This window comes from Acipenser ruthenus, chromosome 3 (genome assembly GCF_902713425.1).
Source record: "Acipenser ruthenus chromosome 3, fAciRut3.2 maternal haplotype, whole genome shotgun sequence".
Taxonomy (NCBI): Eukaryota; Metazoa; Chordata; class Actinopteri; order Acipenseriformes; family Acipenseridae; genus Acipenser; species Acipenser ruthenus.
In genome coordinates, this window is record NC_081191.1 from 27519207 (window position 1) to 27536125 (window position 16919).

General features: G+C 36.8%; 1 protein-coding gene across 1 annotated transcript; it reads right to left on the reverse strand.

The window, feature by feature from the left end:
- Nucleotides 1–6914: 6914 nt before the first annotated feature.
- On the reverse strand, nt 6915–12896 carry bloc1s4 (biogenesis of lysosomal organelles complex-1, subunit 4, cappuccino). The gene is made up of 5 exons (XM_034058813.3): nt 12586–12896; nt 10910–10981; nt 10100–10201; nt 9189–9323; nt 6915–8747 (listed from the first exon to the last, which is right to left on the reverse strand). Exons 1-5 carry the CDS (start codon nt 12820–12822, stop codon nt 8664–8666), a joined length of 630 nt encoding a protein of 209 aa, XP_033914704.1. The 5' UTR covers nt 12823–12896; the 3' UTR covers nt 6915–8663.
- Nucleotides 12897–16919: the final 4023 nt, after the last annotated feature.

Genomic DNA, 16919 nt, shown 5'->3' on the forward strand with positions numbered 1-16919 from the left:
CAGACGCCAATATCCAGGGCGACTTACAATTCTTACAAGATATCACATTATACGTTATTTCACATTATACAGATATCACATTATTTTTACATACAATTACCCATTTATACAGTTGGGTTTTTACTGGAGCAATCTAGGTAAAGTACCTTGTTCAAGGGTACAACAGCAGTGTCCCCCACTGGGGATTGAACTCACAACCCTCCGGTCAAGAGTCCAGAGCCCTAACCACTACTCCACACTGCTGCCCAATACTTTAAAATGCCACGATTCAATACACATTCTAACTTATTTCATGTCTTCAGTGTATAAACATTTTATAAAGACATTTCAATGACCGTTGCTGTTTTGTGATTTGGTGTTATTCCCCCCCCCCCCCCAAAAAAAAAACAAACAAAAAAACACACACAATAGGTAGATAATTATTAGTTTAGGTAGCTATGACATGGTTCAAGTAGCAGCTCCCTGCGTTATGAAATGAGTAGGAGATAACCAGGGACAGATTTTGAAGGACATGGGGGACCTATGCATATTAAGGCAAATGTTGTTATTGGCATATTGGTTAATCCGGTCCTGCATTGGGGACAGAGAATGGGGAGCGGGGAGCGAGCCAATTGTATATGAAGTGGGGGAGCGGGGCGGACATTTCCAGCCCGCTCTTTCACAGCACTGCGAAGGACTGAGCACAGTTTTATTTTCCATCATGCCTGTGCATGGTAACAATTCATTTTCCAGTTTCAAACCAAAGTGAGGCACTTTTATGTTTTGCAGATTTGAGAATTTCATTTAAAAAAAGGCTTTTGTATTTAATATGATTGGCGTTGCACTTTATAATTCATTATGGAGAGAAAAATATATATTCTCCCGAATGTAGAGCTGCCATATGAGACTCACTCATATGTGTTCATGTGTTGCTTTGAGCTCCCTATGAGATATTCGGATACAAACAAGCCCAGCATAAAGCTAATTTGTTTTGTTAGTTTACCAGAAAGTCCAGCAGCTAATATATACAATAGCAGCAGAATTGTGGGGGGAGAGAGAGCAGGAAAAAATGAGCTGCTAAAACATTACAATTTTTGAGTTGGCAAAGTCATGAGTTGTGATTTTTATTTGAGTACAATGCTAATTTAATGTTCAGAGAAGACAGGGAGAGCACTTTGAAAGAAAAACAATGAAATAGAAAGAAAAGAAAAACTAAAGAAGACAGGAAAACAGAAATACTGAGATCAGAGCCAGCCAGCCAGAGTAGAGCACAGAAAGGTGAGGGAAGGCTCTATACAACACAAAAAATCAGAATAAATGCAAATACAAAAAAATAATAATAATATCTGAAAAGAAATCAGTATAGCATACTACTAAATGCTGTTGAGAAATTCAAAGAATTCAAAATTACTACTAACTGCTGTGTAAAATTCAAAAAATGCAGAGTGAAGTGACAGTTGAAGAGGGCCTGCTAACTGCCACAGAAATTGTTACAATTTCAAATGTAACAATTATGGATAGACTGAGCAGCAGCAGCGAAATCCAATACCCAGGAGCAATACAAGCAATACAAGAACAGAGTGCTGAGGGAATCCCCAGAGACTCTGACACTGTGGACTACTACACACTGGGTCACAGCAGGACCAAGAACAACCTGCTATTTTACACACAGCACCCCAGCGCCTGCCACATTGCCCTGTGCAGCACCTACAACAACATCAGGAAGACAGGCATCGGTGGTGGCAGACAACTGACAGCGTTCGAGAACAGTGATGCACACCGCACCATGCTCAATGTCAATGTTTACAACAATGGCACTATCATGGTGCAGGGCAGTGAGAGCCGCCTGGGCTCATTTGAGCACAGCTTCCCAGCACTGAGAGAGAGAGAACTGTCACAGCAGCTCAGGGACGAGGTGCACAGGCTGAAGACCTGGAGGAAGACAACCAGGCCACGAAGACAGAGCTGCGGAGACTGAGAGAGGAGCTGACCAGGACAGCACATTACAGATAGCTGAGGAGCCTGCAGAGAGAGCTGGAGGGACTGAGAGGCAGCCTGCTACACACAATATTTATGTTCAATATTTATATCAATGAGTTAGCTACAGTGTTGGAGCAGTCTGCAGTCCCTGGCCTCACTCTACACAATACAGTGATTAAATTCCTGCTCTACACAGATGACCTGGTTCTGCTGTCACCCATAGAGCAGGGCTACAGCAGAGCCTGTCGCTGCTAGTACAGTACTGTCAGAAACAGGCACTGATGGTCAATCTGGACAAGACCAGAGTTATGGTCTTCCAGAAGAAATCCAGATCTCAGGCAAACAGGTACCGCTTAACTCTGGGCAACACCGTATTAGATCACAGCACCAACTACAACTACTTGGGTCTGACCATCAAATTTTGAGCCAAATTTTTACAAATAAAAATTTGGCTCAAAATGTTCAACTCCATCATACAACCAATCCTGCTATACGGCAGTGAAGTGTGAGGGACCCCTCGTAAACCACAAATTCAAAAACTGGGACAAAAACCCAACAGAAATCCTACAACTGGAATTTTGCAAAAATATCCTGCAGGTTCACAGAAACGCCCCCAATAACGCCTGCAGGGCTGAGCTGGGACTGTTCCCCCTTCAAATCCTTACTCAGAAGAGAGCAGCCAAGTTCTGGTTCCACTTAAAACATGCAGATCAGGACTCCTATAAATACAAGGCCCTACTAAGCAACCAGCTCTCCCCAGACAAGGACCCCCTGGGCCAACTGGTTTTGAGGCTCACAAAACCGAGCCACACTCAAACCAGTGAGCCTCAGATACAAGCCACAACAAAAATAAAGATTCCAATAACAATAATTCAAAAAATTGACCATAACTTGAACAAATACACCAAAAATTGGAAAATTGAAATAGAATAAACAAATAAACTGGAATGCTATGGGGCCCTAAACAGAAATATTAAATTAGTGGAATATCTAAAAATTAAAAATACAAAAGAAAGACAAATTCTAACAAAGTACAGACTCAGTGACCACAGCCTGGCCATTGAAAAGGGCAGATATAAAAAATCCTGGGTTACCAGAGAGGAACAGCTGTGCAGTCTTTGTGAACTAGGGAGGATGAAACAGAGGTGCACTTCCTGTTATTGTGCTCAAAATACATAGAAATACAGGGGAAATATATTCCTAAATTTGAGAGCCAAATACCAGAATTTAAACTCCTCTTGGACTCATTAAAGTCCCCATCCTACTGGGAGAGGAGGAGCGGACTGCAAATCTAGCAGCCAAATACGTATCCGCCTGCCACAGCCTAAGAGACAGTGTGTAGACACCCTGCAGCAACACATGACTGTGTGAGGGGGCAGTTGTACTGTTCCTGGGGAAGGGGGCTGTTCTTTTTTGCTCATAGATGTGTAATGTTTAGTAATGTTTATTTGTTGTATTATAAATTTATTTGGCAATACTATACTTGTAATATAGTCATGCCAATAACAAACATTTGAATTTGAGAGCATGTGGCTGCCTGTCACAGCTTTTATCTATTTGTTTATTTAGCAGACACCTTTATCCAAGGCGACTTACAGAGACTAGGGTGTGTGAACTATTCATCAGCTGCAGCGTCACTTACAACTACGTCTCACCTGAAAGACAGAGCACAAGGAGGTTAAGTGACTTGCTCAGGGTCACACAATGAGTCAGTGGCTGAGGTGGGATTTGAACCGGAGACCTCCTGGTTATAAGCCCGTTTCTTTAACCACTGGACCACACAGCCTGAGAAACACTGGGTGAGCACTCTAAACTATGGCACCACTGGGGTTCACATTCTGTTAACTGCTATTCATTTTAATACTATTATAAATCTCACTGTACTGTTGTTGTTATTGATATTATTATTTACTGTTACTGTAAATATTTCCTTTACCATTTAAATTACCATGAACATATTGCTTTATTTATTTTAATCGGTATTTTTCCATCTCATCGTGCAAAACATTAGCAATACTGATATGTTGTTTCACATGCTATGTACTGTAATTGCTTTGGCAGTGCTGCTGATGTTAGTCATGCCAATAAAGCACCTTTGAATTTGAGAGAGAGAGAGAGCGCAAGCAAAACAAAACAATGTTTTATTTTTTTCCATACCTGTTCATAGATTCCTTCTATGGACCAGTAATAGCATTGCATTCAATAGAACAAAACCATGTAGTTTAACAACAAAAAAAAGGGAATAACTTATGTCCTTTACTTCTTTCTGGGGGGTTTCTTTTGTAGTGCGAGAAACAAACACTATGGACTTATACCGTTCTTGCCGGCTGCAGTCACCCACTTTTGAATTTCCTTCGGCCTCCCGCATTGTACACATTTACCCGCTTTTTTTTCTAAAATTTCAACCCCAAAATGAAAAAGGAAATTTTCTAAAATGTAAAGCGGCATACTATGCACATTTAAGACAGGAGAGGTTTTTAAATTGGCCCTAAAACTGAACTAAATGAATATGTAAATTGAGCGTCATGAGTCATACATTTTATCCTGCAGACTTATGCCTCTGATGTAATAGGACTAGGGACTAATCTTTCCCAGGAGGAAGAGGGTGTGGGGCATTTGGTATTGTACATAGCAGAAAGCTGCTTGCATGAGAGACTCAGAGACCAGGTACGCTGTAATCGAGAAAGAAATGCCTAGACGTCTAAAAGAACAAAATTAACCAAAAGCAAGCTTCTGTGCACTCTCTTCCTATTTGTGAGGGCCCGTCCGCCCTCGTACAGTTTTTTGTAAAATGTGCTAAACAAACGGCGACCTTGTGGGGACCCCAATTCTGCTGGAGGCCCTACGCTATAGCGGAATTTGCATATAGGTTAATCCGTCCCTGGTGATAACCATAACGAAACTAAATCCTTTGCAACTATAAATTTCAAAAACTGTAAAACTATAAAGTCTCTCAAATGTAAGCATCTAACATTATGTACATCCAGCTGTTTGATCGTCATTGTGATGCAGAGCACTCTCCATTGCCTGACGAAGTTTCTATGTGGAGTTTTTTTTTATTTTTTTAAAGCCGCATTGTTTGTACAGGTGGCATACCTGCCAACCTTTGGGAAAAACCAAATCATGCGATTTTTGTTTGGGCGGAAGAATCATGTTCTAAATCGGGAGTCTCCCTTAGCAGGTATGAGGTTCTACAGGTTTTGTAACAGCGGTTAGCAAACTCATTTGACCACTACTTTATTAAACTCCAGCCATCGGTAAATCTTCAGCCAGTTTGGCTGAAAATCTCTTTTTTAACTTTCCTTTCACTGGCATCGCTTATTTGTGCTGTTGTATCATTAAGGCTGTATCTAAGACCCCGTTCACACTACTGTGCTGGCTCAAGGCCATCGCATATTTAGGTCTGCAACCCCGTTCACATTTGCGGTTTAAGGCGTGTTCACATATGTGACTGAAAAGCAGGCCTAAAATGTGGCGAATTGCTTTTTTTTTTTTTTTTTTTTTTTAAATGGCACTCAGAATGTAAGAGCTACCGGGATATACAGTAATCCTCGATTTGTAGCAGATGTTTCTTACTAATATTTTTTTTCAATGCAGCACAGTAGCAATTTTATTGTATAATATATATATATATATATAATTGACTATTTTGACAATGTTATGGTGTGTAACAAACAGGGTGACGGTTAGAACGCAGGAAACAGCAACCTGCTAGTGTTCACAGGTATAAATATTTATTTTCGTAATGGATACTTCACTCATTGCAAACGACTAACAGGTTGTAAATACAATGACTAACATTCACAAGACAAGCTCACGACTGACCACCTAATACTACTGCTCCCTCTTAAGAAAAGAAACGGCATTAAATACAAAATTATTCAATAAACAGTTACACGTGGAATCATTTTATATATTACACGTTTCTTCTCAGTTATACGTCTTTGTTTACAAACATGATCGTTAAACTACTTGTTATTATTATCATTGTCATTATTATTCTCTGGTCCCTAACCATTACAAGTAAAGACTGAACATCAGCATTACCCCGATCTTTAGGGTGATTGTTAATGTTTCCAGCATCTTTGAATAGCTCTGGATACTTACTGAAGTAAACTGAAGCCTCATTCAGCACTGAACTTGAATACCTGAAGCAGTTTTATAAGACAGGTATGTTTACGTAAATTTAAAACAAAGTTGCCTGTGTTCATGTTTTGGTACTTGTATTGATTTGGTTATTATCAAACAAACAAAAAAAGCCTTGCCCCTCCTCAAATGTAAAACAAAAAAAACTATGACATCATAGAAAATCCGCGTTTTTACGTGTTATCATAGAAAATGAGATACGAAAAGGCAGTCTGCTTAGCGTTCATACAAATGTAAAGGCTGGCCCTGGTCTCGGATTACAGGCCCCGGGCTAAATCTAGGCCGACACTGATCTGCCTTTTCTTTTTTGGAGTGTTCACATATGAGAAAAGGCAGCCCTGAGTCGCCCTAAATAGCAAGTGTGAATCGAGTCTAAGCCTCTAGTGTAATCTATGTATTAGACGAGTTTAGTAAAAATACCTTTTATATTTATTTTTTGCCAAATCACACTTTGTATTTTTTCATTATGAAAGTTTGTTGTTTTTAAATTGGATTTTTATTTTATACCATTTTATTTTTACATAAAATCACTCGGAAAACATTATTCATTTCATCAACATATCTCTGTACAGTATTTCTTTTGTTGTTTTATGAATGAGTATGAAATTGCCTTGGTGCCCTTGGGTTGGAGTTATGTTTTGCCATTTTGCCCCCTAGAACTGTCTTGCCCTTCATAACCTTAACTTCATTCCCTGTCAGTAGAGACTACCTTGTACAGTTGCAAGGTTTGTACCACAGTTGGTTCATGTTACTGTATATGGAGTCGTGGATATGCACATTCAAATTCATATTAACCAGACAAATACTAGTTTTTTTTTTTTCTTTTTCTTTTTATTATCTACCTTTTTAATTTGTTGTATTGCTTACCGACAACTAGTTAAAAAAATACATAACCAAAAATATATTATATACAGAAACAAAACAAATATTGCATTTGACGGATTGAGAATGTGGCAAAAACAGCATTTTAATACCTTTAACTGGAGGTGAGGGAAGAAGTTCAGTTTCCAAGCCTGTTTCTCTTGTTTATAGCTGCAAAGGTTGGGTTTCATATATTATATATTTTGAAGCTAGTGCATGCATGCAAGGCACAATATGAACAACTTTTTTTCGCCATAATTTATTGTTACCAAGTACAGAAACCAAGAAAACCTTGCACATTTCTGAAGTCACAGATGTATTCACGGTAACAGTTACTAACAGTCCACATAATCCAGAGCCATTTTTGTACCACCAAAATATTCCATAATAAATTTGTATTTAAGACTGCCACTTCAATTGATGAAATCATGCAATAGTCATAACAATCTATTTAATACATAAACAATTTAAAAAAGAACACAGTATTTGACATGGTAGTAAGACCTGATCTATAAAGCTCTGTGTGTCAATTAATTGGCATAAACCCCAATCAATTAGTTTTGCATAACATTTGTAAAACATATTTCAGTAACATTATTACTGCTTAATTTGTTGTGCTGCATATCTAATTTTACTAGCGCTTTCCAGTAATAAAACAGTACATGAAATGTTGCTATTGCATCAGATTTTCTCAGTTTGTTTAACTTAGAAATTCCCCTACAGCACTGGAAGTTAATGGGTTACCCAAAATAAAAATATAAAAAATACAAAAATCCTGAAAAAAGCTACCAAAGAACCAAAAGATGTTCAGCATAACAGTTTTGATTTTAAAGTCTTGGTTCACATTTTTAAGGGACAGCACATGTTACGGCAGCTTCATCTGGAATTTAAATAAGTAACATAACAACAAGAGACCCCAAAATGTAGTGCCATTGCTCTTATGTATATTATTGACGAGTGCCCAAAATACCTAAATAAATCACTCGCCTTTAAGAGAACACACTTCTTTTAAGTCAACATGGGTTGCTCGATGAAACATCATTAAACCTGTTCATTTTGCAACAAGTTTGAGAACCAGAGATGGTTTAAAACAAATATGTTCATCTTTGGGCACTTGTCAAAAATAAACACTGAAAAGTTCCAGCCTTATGTGTATGTACTGCCGACAAATAATAAAAACAATTTTAGCCAAAAAGGTCACACGCATTTTTGTTGTGGTTTGTAGATAGACTAGTTTATATATTTACTATTTATATTTGATCCCTCTTGGTGTTTCATTTAAAAAGGATGCATTTTGAAATTGCCTTTTTCAGTGACAATGCAGTTAAATACTAGTTACACACTGTAGCATTAGAATAATTAAAAGCTTCCAGTATAGTATCAAAAAACATCTACTGTCTACTAGTAGCATTTAAACTGAAAACGTGATTATGTGCAGTAGGAGGTCCAAGTCCTCAAGCGCTACTTTGGAGCATATATATATATATATATATAAAATAAATGCACTTCTTGTATAACTCTGTTAAGCTCCATTTTTCTTAAGTGCTGATGATACCCCCAAAACTCAATACCTTTGAAAGAAACACCAGTCTTCCAAATGGATATGTCTTGAGTCCAGTATATTCAGTGCCTTTGGCTGGAGAGGATGATAAATCATCTCGTGGAAGAAACACACTCTGCTGGTCTCAGATCCATCCTTACTGTCCTGAGTGTGGAGAAAAGTAATCCTCTGTCCTGAACACTGGGGGAGGCTCCTGCTGTCTCCTTGGAGTGGTTGTTTTCTATGGTGAGATGATGTCATTATATTTAACTGTCAGTGTTATTTCTGGAATACACAAAACCTTATTTCAAACACTGACTAAAAGAACGAATGCAATCGTTTTACTGGTACGGGTGTTCAATATTCGATTTGACCCTTCTAAAGTTTGTGTTGGATATCTTCAAAACAATTTTTTATAGTTTTTTGTTTACACTGCAAACCTGCCTAACAGATTACTTTTTAACATATCATCATGGTCGTATCGTGATCAAATAGTTTGTGGTGCTCCTGAAAAAGCATTAGCAAAAATGAACAACAAGAATGTTTCGGTTTAGAAAAAAAAACAAACACCAACTGTAATTAAGACAGAGTACTCTGTTGGTGTGCAACATACTACTTTATTAGTATATATTTAGATTATGTAATGCCTTGTGACATTTTTATTAAAAGGGAGAGTACTTACATTAAGAAACGCTGGGACAGTAATGGTGCGAAAGATCTTTTTGAAGGCACTGGGAAATGTTGCAAGGTCAGATTCTGCTTGTGTTACCTGTTCCTCCATCACAGTCACGTTATGACCAACCATTTTAACAAAGGCCTGAATAATAAGTAAACACACATTTTATTTAATCAAGTGTTGCCCACACTAACAATACAGTGCTCTGTATCCCAACATATCAATGTATTACATAACATATGGTCTGTAGGGAATTGCAAGAAAACAGTTAAATGAAGCATTTCTGTAAATGTACACACAAACAAGTCACAGAATTATTATTATTTATTTCTTAGCAGATGCCCTTATCCAGGGCGACTTACAATTGTTACAAGATATCACATTATTTTTACATACAATTACATTATTTTTTACAGATTATTTGTACATACAATTACCCATTTATACAGTTGGGTTTTTACTGGAGCAATCTAGGTAAAGTACCTTGCTCAAGGATACAGCAGCAGTGTCCCCCACCTGGGATTGAACCCACGACCCTCCGGTCAAGAGTCCAGAGCCCTAACCACTACTCCACACTGCTGAGAATTCCGAGATTACATTATTTTCTTGTATTCTGCGACTAATATTTTTTGTATAACACATTTAATAAAGGCAATACTTCTCTAGCATTGTTGGTGCAAGCTGGTGATGAAAATTGGACATTTTTTGCCCTTAATAAAGAACTAGAGCAACAACAACTTGTAATTCACTACCTTTTTTTGCGTGTTCAAGGCTGCAATGCAAGTCACAATTCATGTGTTATACATGTGAACGGAATAATGGGCCAAATTTACTAAGAAAGTGCTCAAACTTCATGATTTTCTCTGCATGTAATTAATAAAAAAAACAACGAATGAAAAGTGAAAAAAGAAACTTACATCCAGCTTATCAATTTTTTTATATATCTTTCTCATTTCTTCAGACTTCCTGTGAATTTGAGGTAGACTGTCGTTCACAACCTGAGTGGTATCATTTCGAATCTGGATGAAAATGGAAAAAGGACTTAAGCAGAAAGAAACAGCATTATCCAAACACTGATCTGTTTTTTTTTTTTTTTTTTAAACCAGTGACCATGATGCTGATTATTATCCTGCCATTGGGTGAGCTATTTAAGAAACCTTTCTAATCATAGCTTAAAGTCTGCTACTTGTAATCTGTTAAGTTAGTGGGCTTTTTTTGTGTGTTGTAATTATTATTCTAGTTAAATAAAAAATAAAATAAAGGGCAACAAGAAAAGTTAAACCAAAGCCCTGGTTATCACTCCTTTCTGGACTCCAGTAGTTTATTTTGTTTTCAAAATTCTCTTGACTGGTTCAATCCTCTTTTCCATCTTTCTAAGCAGACACGTTTAACTTGATGTACAGTAGGCTATTATGTTTTTAACTTTGCCATTTATCCATGTCATACGCATCAGTATGAGACACTTTCTATAGAACCAGACAATTTCAAAAAAACAATACCATATAAAGGATTGTACATCCATTGTTTACTTGAATTGATATTGTCCGTGTACCCAAAGTGCACTAACTTCCATTTTACATAATACTTACACATGTGAATTTCCTTTGCCAAAGCAACTACTTATGGCATCTCCTGGGAGACTACTTAAACGACAATACAAATACGATCAGCAGCCTCCTCCTACAGTTCAAGTTTCAAAGATAGTGTAACTTTTTAAAGTTACATACCATGTCAAGCATTCCAACAAACTCGTCCACTCTGGTAAGCATTTCCTCCAGACTCTTCTCTAGACTTTCAACCTTTAAAAAAAAATGGTATCATACAATGCTTATTTACAAAAGCAGGACTATGTGTTTTAAGCAGCTTTGCAAAGAGCGAGCAGCTTAATCACCAGCCTTCCCAAGCTCTTCTGACAATACAGATGTCAGGACTGCCCAGTCCCTGACCACATTCTTGGCGCCTCCTTAAGACTCACCTCTTCAAACAGCACCTGTAGAACTCCTCTGTTTGTATCCTGGGACACTATCACCCTTCATGTAAATGTGCTTTATCTGCCCCCTATTTTACTGCATTTAATCCTGTACTTCAGAATACTGTAATCTGCCAAGTGTTTAACCTGTAGTACTTTGTATTTAATCATATCCTGATGTAACTATCACTATTTAATCATATCCTGATGTAACTATCACTATTATCTGCTGTATTATTGAATTGTGGTTTGTCACACTTGTACTTTGCATGAACAAAAGTTATTGTATTTCTTGCTCTTATTGTATTACTTGTATTGTAACACTTGAAATGTATTTGCTTACGATTGTAAGTCGCCCTGGATAAGGGCGTCTGCTAAGAAATAAATAATAATAATAATAATAATAATAATAATACGGCTCTTTAATCACAAACACTTACTTCCTTGGATATTGTTGCTACGTGATTCTAAACAATATGGCGCTCTCAATATTTTCTTCATAGACTTTTTAAAAAACTAATTAAAATTGGAGAAAACTCTTTCAAATCAGGAGATTAACAATCATTCGTGTATAATGGTACACTTGGTGTCTTGAAAACCAAAAAAAATTCAAACCTACTATGTCGAGGCACGTTTCTCGGTAAATTCACGCTCGGATTTTATTATAAACTTATTTGTAAGTGTATATGAACGACTTAATTTATTTTTAAACAACAATAGTAGTAGTTGATAATATTAATGGAAAATACGTGGACTAGCTGACACCGATTTATTATTCTGCTGTACATTTTAACAGTTGTGCTTCGTTGTTCTCTGTAGTATACAGTAATATAATAATAACAATGAACATGATAACATTACATGTCTATACACATATTGTGGTGTATTTTTTTTATTTTATTTTTTGTAGTCTATTATTCGGACAGTTTCCTACAAATCGGCAGATCTTGCCAAAGCCATTTAGGGACCAGCAATACATAAAATTGATTAACGAAATTGAAGTTTTCTTTCTCAGAATGTTTCTGAATGGTGGTTGCAGTCTCCAGCACAACACTAGACCATGCTGTTTACTCTTTTTTAAAAAAAATTATACTAAGAATGACCTCTTACAAATTAATTTACAGAGGTTTTAAAACACACTAATGCCTTCTCCCATTGACTCGCCTGCTTGTTTAGAGCCACCTAGCAGCGGATGTGACGTCACACTAAAGCAGTGCATATCGAAGCAATGTTAAACTGTTTCGAGCATCTCATTGCAACAAAACAAAACAAAAAAGTAAGTAAGCAATATTTTATTTGTTGGACACCTATGTCCCTTGTACCTTATAGGCTAAGTTAACCAGCTAAAATTAAAGTTAAGGCATTGCGGTCTGGCACAATTCTAGACCATATGAAGGTGCACAGTAGCTTTTAAATAAGACAGGAATCAACCACCTCCTCTGCTACGTTGGCTTTGAGGTATGAAGAGTAGCTTTTTGCAGTACGTTCCAGCAGTCTCTCCGGATCCCCGTCCTCCTGCGGGACTGCCGCACTGAAGCTGTGACTCTGGGAGATGTTGCCGCTGCTCAGCCCTTCACTAATTACTGATCCGCTGCTCTCACTTTGTGAAACATTACCGCTGTCTCTGCTCACATCGGTAGCCGAGTCCTCTTCGTCCAGCCGTTGCTCCATCTTTACTGTTCTTGCTAATACAGTCAGCTGATTTCAATCACGTGGGGAACAGGACGAAGGACGGGGGCCGAAAGGGCTCAGCTTCGTAGAATTTGCTGATGGCTTAATGGTAGTTTTGAACTGTAATTGAACATTTGACCATTCGATACAATAATATGTTGAAACCTTAGACATGTTGAAGTACACATTTGCAAGTAACCTGATGATTATTAAATATGAATTGATTGAAAACTTAAATTTAACAAAACTATATAATTAGCCAGTATGGTAGCACAATTTTCATCATATAAAACCATACGACTATATATTCATACAGCATTAGGGGTTGGTGTGAACTATGGAAGACACATACCCATGTATGTTAATACATTGTCATTTTTAGACATTTTTTTTTTACTATGATAAAGAACACGAGTCTTTTAAATGTGGCCAGTTGCATAAAGGAATGTACAAAATACAAGTATTTAGCAGTAGGGCACGGTACCAGGGAGAAACTCTCTAAATCAATAGTCTTTTATTTGTATAAATAGCAACTATGTTACATTGTAAAATAAATAAATAAATACATTTTAAAAATATTTGAACTAGGAACTGCACTTGTACACTTTCTTGCTTCTTAATGAATAATCTACATTGCATGAGCATGTAATATACTAGAATATGTGCAATTCTAAAAGTTTAGCATGACAAGTAAGGCTTAGTAAACGTTTAAGACACATTTTAAACCACATTTTTGGGGGTTATTTTTAGAATACAGTAAAGCTATTATTAATGTCGACGAAGACGTGCTTATACATGTTTACAGGAATCTTAATTTATGAATAGAGTGAAGGAGGGTGTCTCTTGTTTAGCATGGTAATCTTATATACCCCTTGTTCTTATGACCAATTCTTTTTTTGCTTTAGCACTTTTGTATGTGTTACATCAGTATACAGTTGATCTGCCTGAACTTCCATGGTTGTTTTTGTACAGGCCGAATATTGTATCTAGATTTAAAAAGGTCAGATCTCAGTGTGAACAGGGCAAACAAAGAAAATGCAGGACCACCTTTATTACCATCTTTGCAAGGGCGCCCTCTGGTGCTTAAGGTTTGACATAACTATTTTATCCTTAAATTGCGAAATTTTTACTGATCCTGCTGATTTACCTGGAAAATAAAGCCTCTTGGAAGTAAAAGGTGACTTGAGTGCCCTGAGGTCAAAAAACTTCTGTTTCTATTACTAGTGAGCGCCGAGCACTTTAAAGCTTCCTTTTGCCTTTTCAAACTGTTTTTTTTTTTTTTTTTTGTTTGGTTTCTTCTAAAATGCCTGGTCAGCAGGTACCCATATAAGAAATGCCATCAGGACAAAGAATGTGCAAGTATTTAGAAAGTGAGTAATGGAACAATCCTTTCCTTGATCAGATGGAAATATGCCCCATTCGTTCACTGAAAAAGTAATTTAATCCCTCTTTGTCCTTAAAGGTGTAGTTCCCATGATTTTAGTTCAACTTTTCTTCCTAAATAGTTTAGCTTAGAAACTCTGAAGGTACTACAATATAATTCTGCCCTCTTCCTCGTGTTGGTCAGTGAACGTTAAGAGTATTGCTCTCTGACCTTTTCAAAGCAAACATTTAAAGGATAAGCAGCTGAAAATCTGTGTTAAAATGCTTCGACCTGGTTGCTCTTCAGATATAGGCAAGATCAATGCTGACTTCTATAAAGACTTTTGGGCTGATATAGCCTATGTTACATATGATGATATGCTATGTATAAGGCAGAGAACAAGAACTGAAGAGCAGCTTCTGAACTTGGTGAAAGCACTCTAACAAACACCCAAGGAAACAATAATCAAGAAGGCATTTGAAGCATCTTACACTTCAACTCTGGGGTCTTTAAAAGCCCGGCATTGGGGAGAAGATTGCTCTACAGTGCTGTATCTCCAGAGACTGTTAAAACATGCACTTGCATTAACTGTTTCAGAAATGGTACTTTTTTTTTTTCTTCAGTTTGCGATGCAATTTTTACACATGCATGTTCTGCACTGCAAATAATTACTGGTCTTGAAAAGTAAAACATTTGTGGTTTTAAATTAAATCAGTTGCAAAAAAAAGAATTAATATTGTTTTGTTTGTTTTGATAATCTCTTGAAAAACAAATCTGATGAACTTACTTGTTTTTTCATGTAAATCTGAGATGGTCAATTGGGGAGTTCATTCATTGCACAGAATGTAAAACTGTAGAATATATTAAACAGAGAGCCTTATATTCTATTGTCAAATTTAACATAACTGTTGAAAACAAGTTTTTATTAAAACTATAGATTTTATCTTCACCAGTAATAATCTCTTTTAAAAAAATCCTACCTTTATAACCCATGCTTGTTCTGTTTCTACAGTATGCTAATTTCCTCTTTCAGTGATAATCTGTTCACCCCATTTGACCACTTCTTATAAATCATGACCACTGCCTCTTACCAAAAGCACCCACCTTAACCGCCACCATTGTTTAATCTAATCTCTCTCTTTGAACTCCCCATTTCACCTATTTTGTCTTGCTTCCTTTATCTCCCTGCACAAGCAGCACATATTTCCTGAAATGCCCTGTAAAAGATTCAATGGCAAAATGAAAATGTCAAATGATCAGGGTGCAGACAGGTAGCTTGCATGGGAAATGGGCTCCTCGGTTCCAAAGTGCAATAGAAAATGTGTGACAACCCAATGCAACAGAAACACCCCTTGAAATTCAATTGAACCAAACATCATCAATAAGGATTTTGAATTTAGAAAAGCAGGTGTTATTAACTCAACAGGTATTCAAGCATTCATCAGCTGAATTTATCTGAAGACCAGCAATAAGGAAAAATGAATCAATTTCAATACAGCTCTGGTGAATAAAAACACATCACAAACACTGTGCGGACCTCTCTATTTGCAGTGCATTGCATCCCAAGTTATGACATCTGCCAAGATAAATTGAGGTTATCAACCAAAGCGGAGACAGGGGAAGGAGGAAACAAGCACACTGTGCCCGTGTGACCAGACAAAAAAGTAGAAACACATGCCATCTACAACACACATGAAAACAGGTCGTCCCTCTAATGACTAATTTGCTACGTAAATGGTATTCATTGCCTACATGTATTCTTCACTGTATTAAAACTGCATTTCCCAGTTGCAAGTTAGCTCAAGTGTCATGACTCATGATGGACAAGACAGCCAGCCTCTGACAGACTTTGATAGATAACATGTTGTTAGAATTTAGAAATGGTCAGGAATTGCAGACTTCTTACATTATATCAGTGGCGTATTTGCTGCCCCTACACCGTATTATGGCCAGTACGAAACAAGTACGGCTTGTTATCATTCTACTGAAAAAACAACAACTCTGTAACATCACCAATTCAGCTCCCGCCTAGGGGATAATATTAAGAATGCCATTTAAGTTCAACAGATAACAGTACAGAAGCAATGTTTTTCTATTTTTTTATTTTTTATTTATAAGACATTTTGTTTAAAAATACAAAAAACATTTTCAACAGACCGTGGTAAGAAAATAATATTGCAGAGTTGTTTTGCATATAAAATTAGAAAAAAAAACTATTAGTCAGACATTCCATGTCCTGCACTAAACATTAATAAAATACTAGCTCTTTGTCACAAAAAAAGCTTCAAGATCGTAGTCAAACTAATACAAAAAAAAAAAAAGTGAAATGTGTAAGAAAGTAAGACTTAGGTAAAAAAAATAAAAATAAAATAGTTTGATTTAAAAATGATGTCCCCTGTCACACTAACTGTAATCCCAAGTGCAGTTTAACTTGGAAATTGCTTTACTATATTGAAATACAGAGAAGGCTTTTCAAATCAACACTATTTCCATGTAGTTTATCAAATATTTTAAACTTGGTACCACAAACTGCAATAAATTTAGCATTTAAATGTAAGCCTTATATCTTGTGAGAAAAATTCCAGTAAGTCTACACAACTATAACTCAGACATCTCCTCAATTACTTTCCATTTGTTAAATTATTGGTAAAATATTTTTACACTGGCAGTGCAATTGGATATTATATTTACATCTTCCACCTCCCCACTTCCTTTACTCAGTAAGAACAAGCCC

What these genes read in the sequence shown, in the direction of transcription:
- bloc1s4 (XM_034058813.3), bottom strand. Translation starts at nt 12,822, where the DNA reads ATGGAGCAACGGCTGGACGAAGAGGACTCGGCTACCGATGTGAGCAGA. An exon ending in AAGCCAACGTAGCAGAGGAG is followed by an intron (nt 10,982 to 12,585) that starts GTGGTTGATTCC and finishes TTTTTTTTAAAG; the next exon opens with GTTGAAAGTCTAGAGAAGAG. An exon ending in TTGTTGGAATGCTTGACATG is followed by an intron (nt 10,202 to 10,909) that starts GTATGTAACTTT and finishes ATTTTCATCCAG; the next exon opens with ATTCGAAATGATACCACTCA.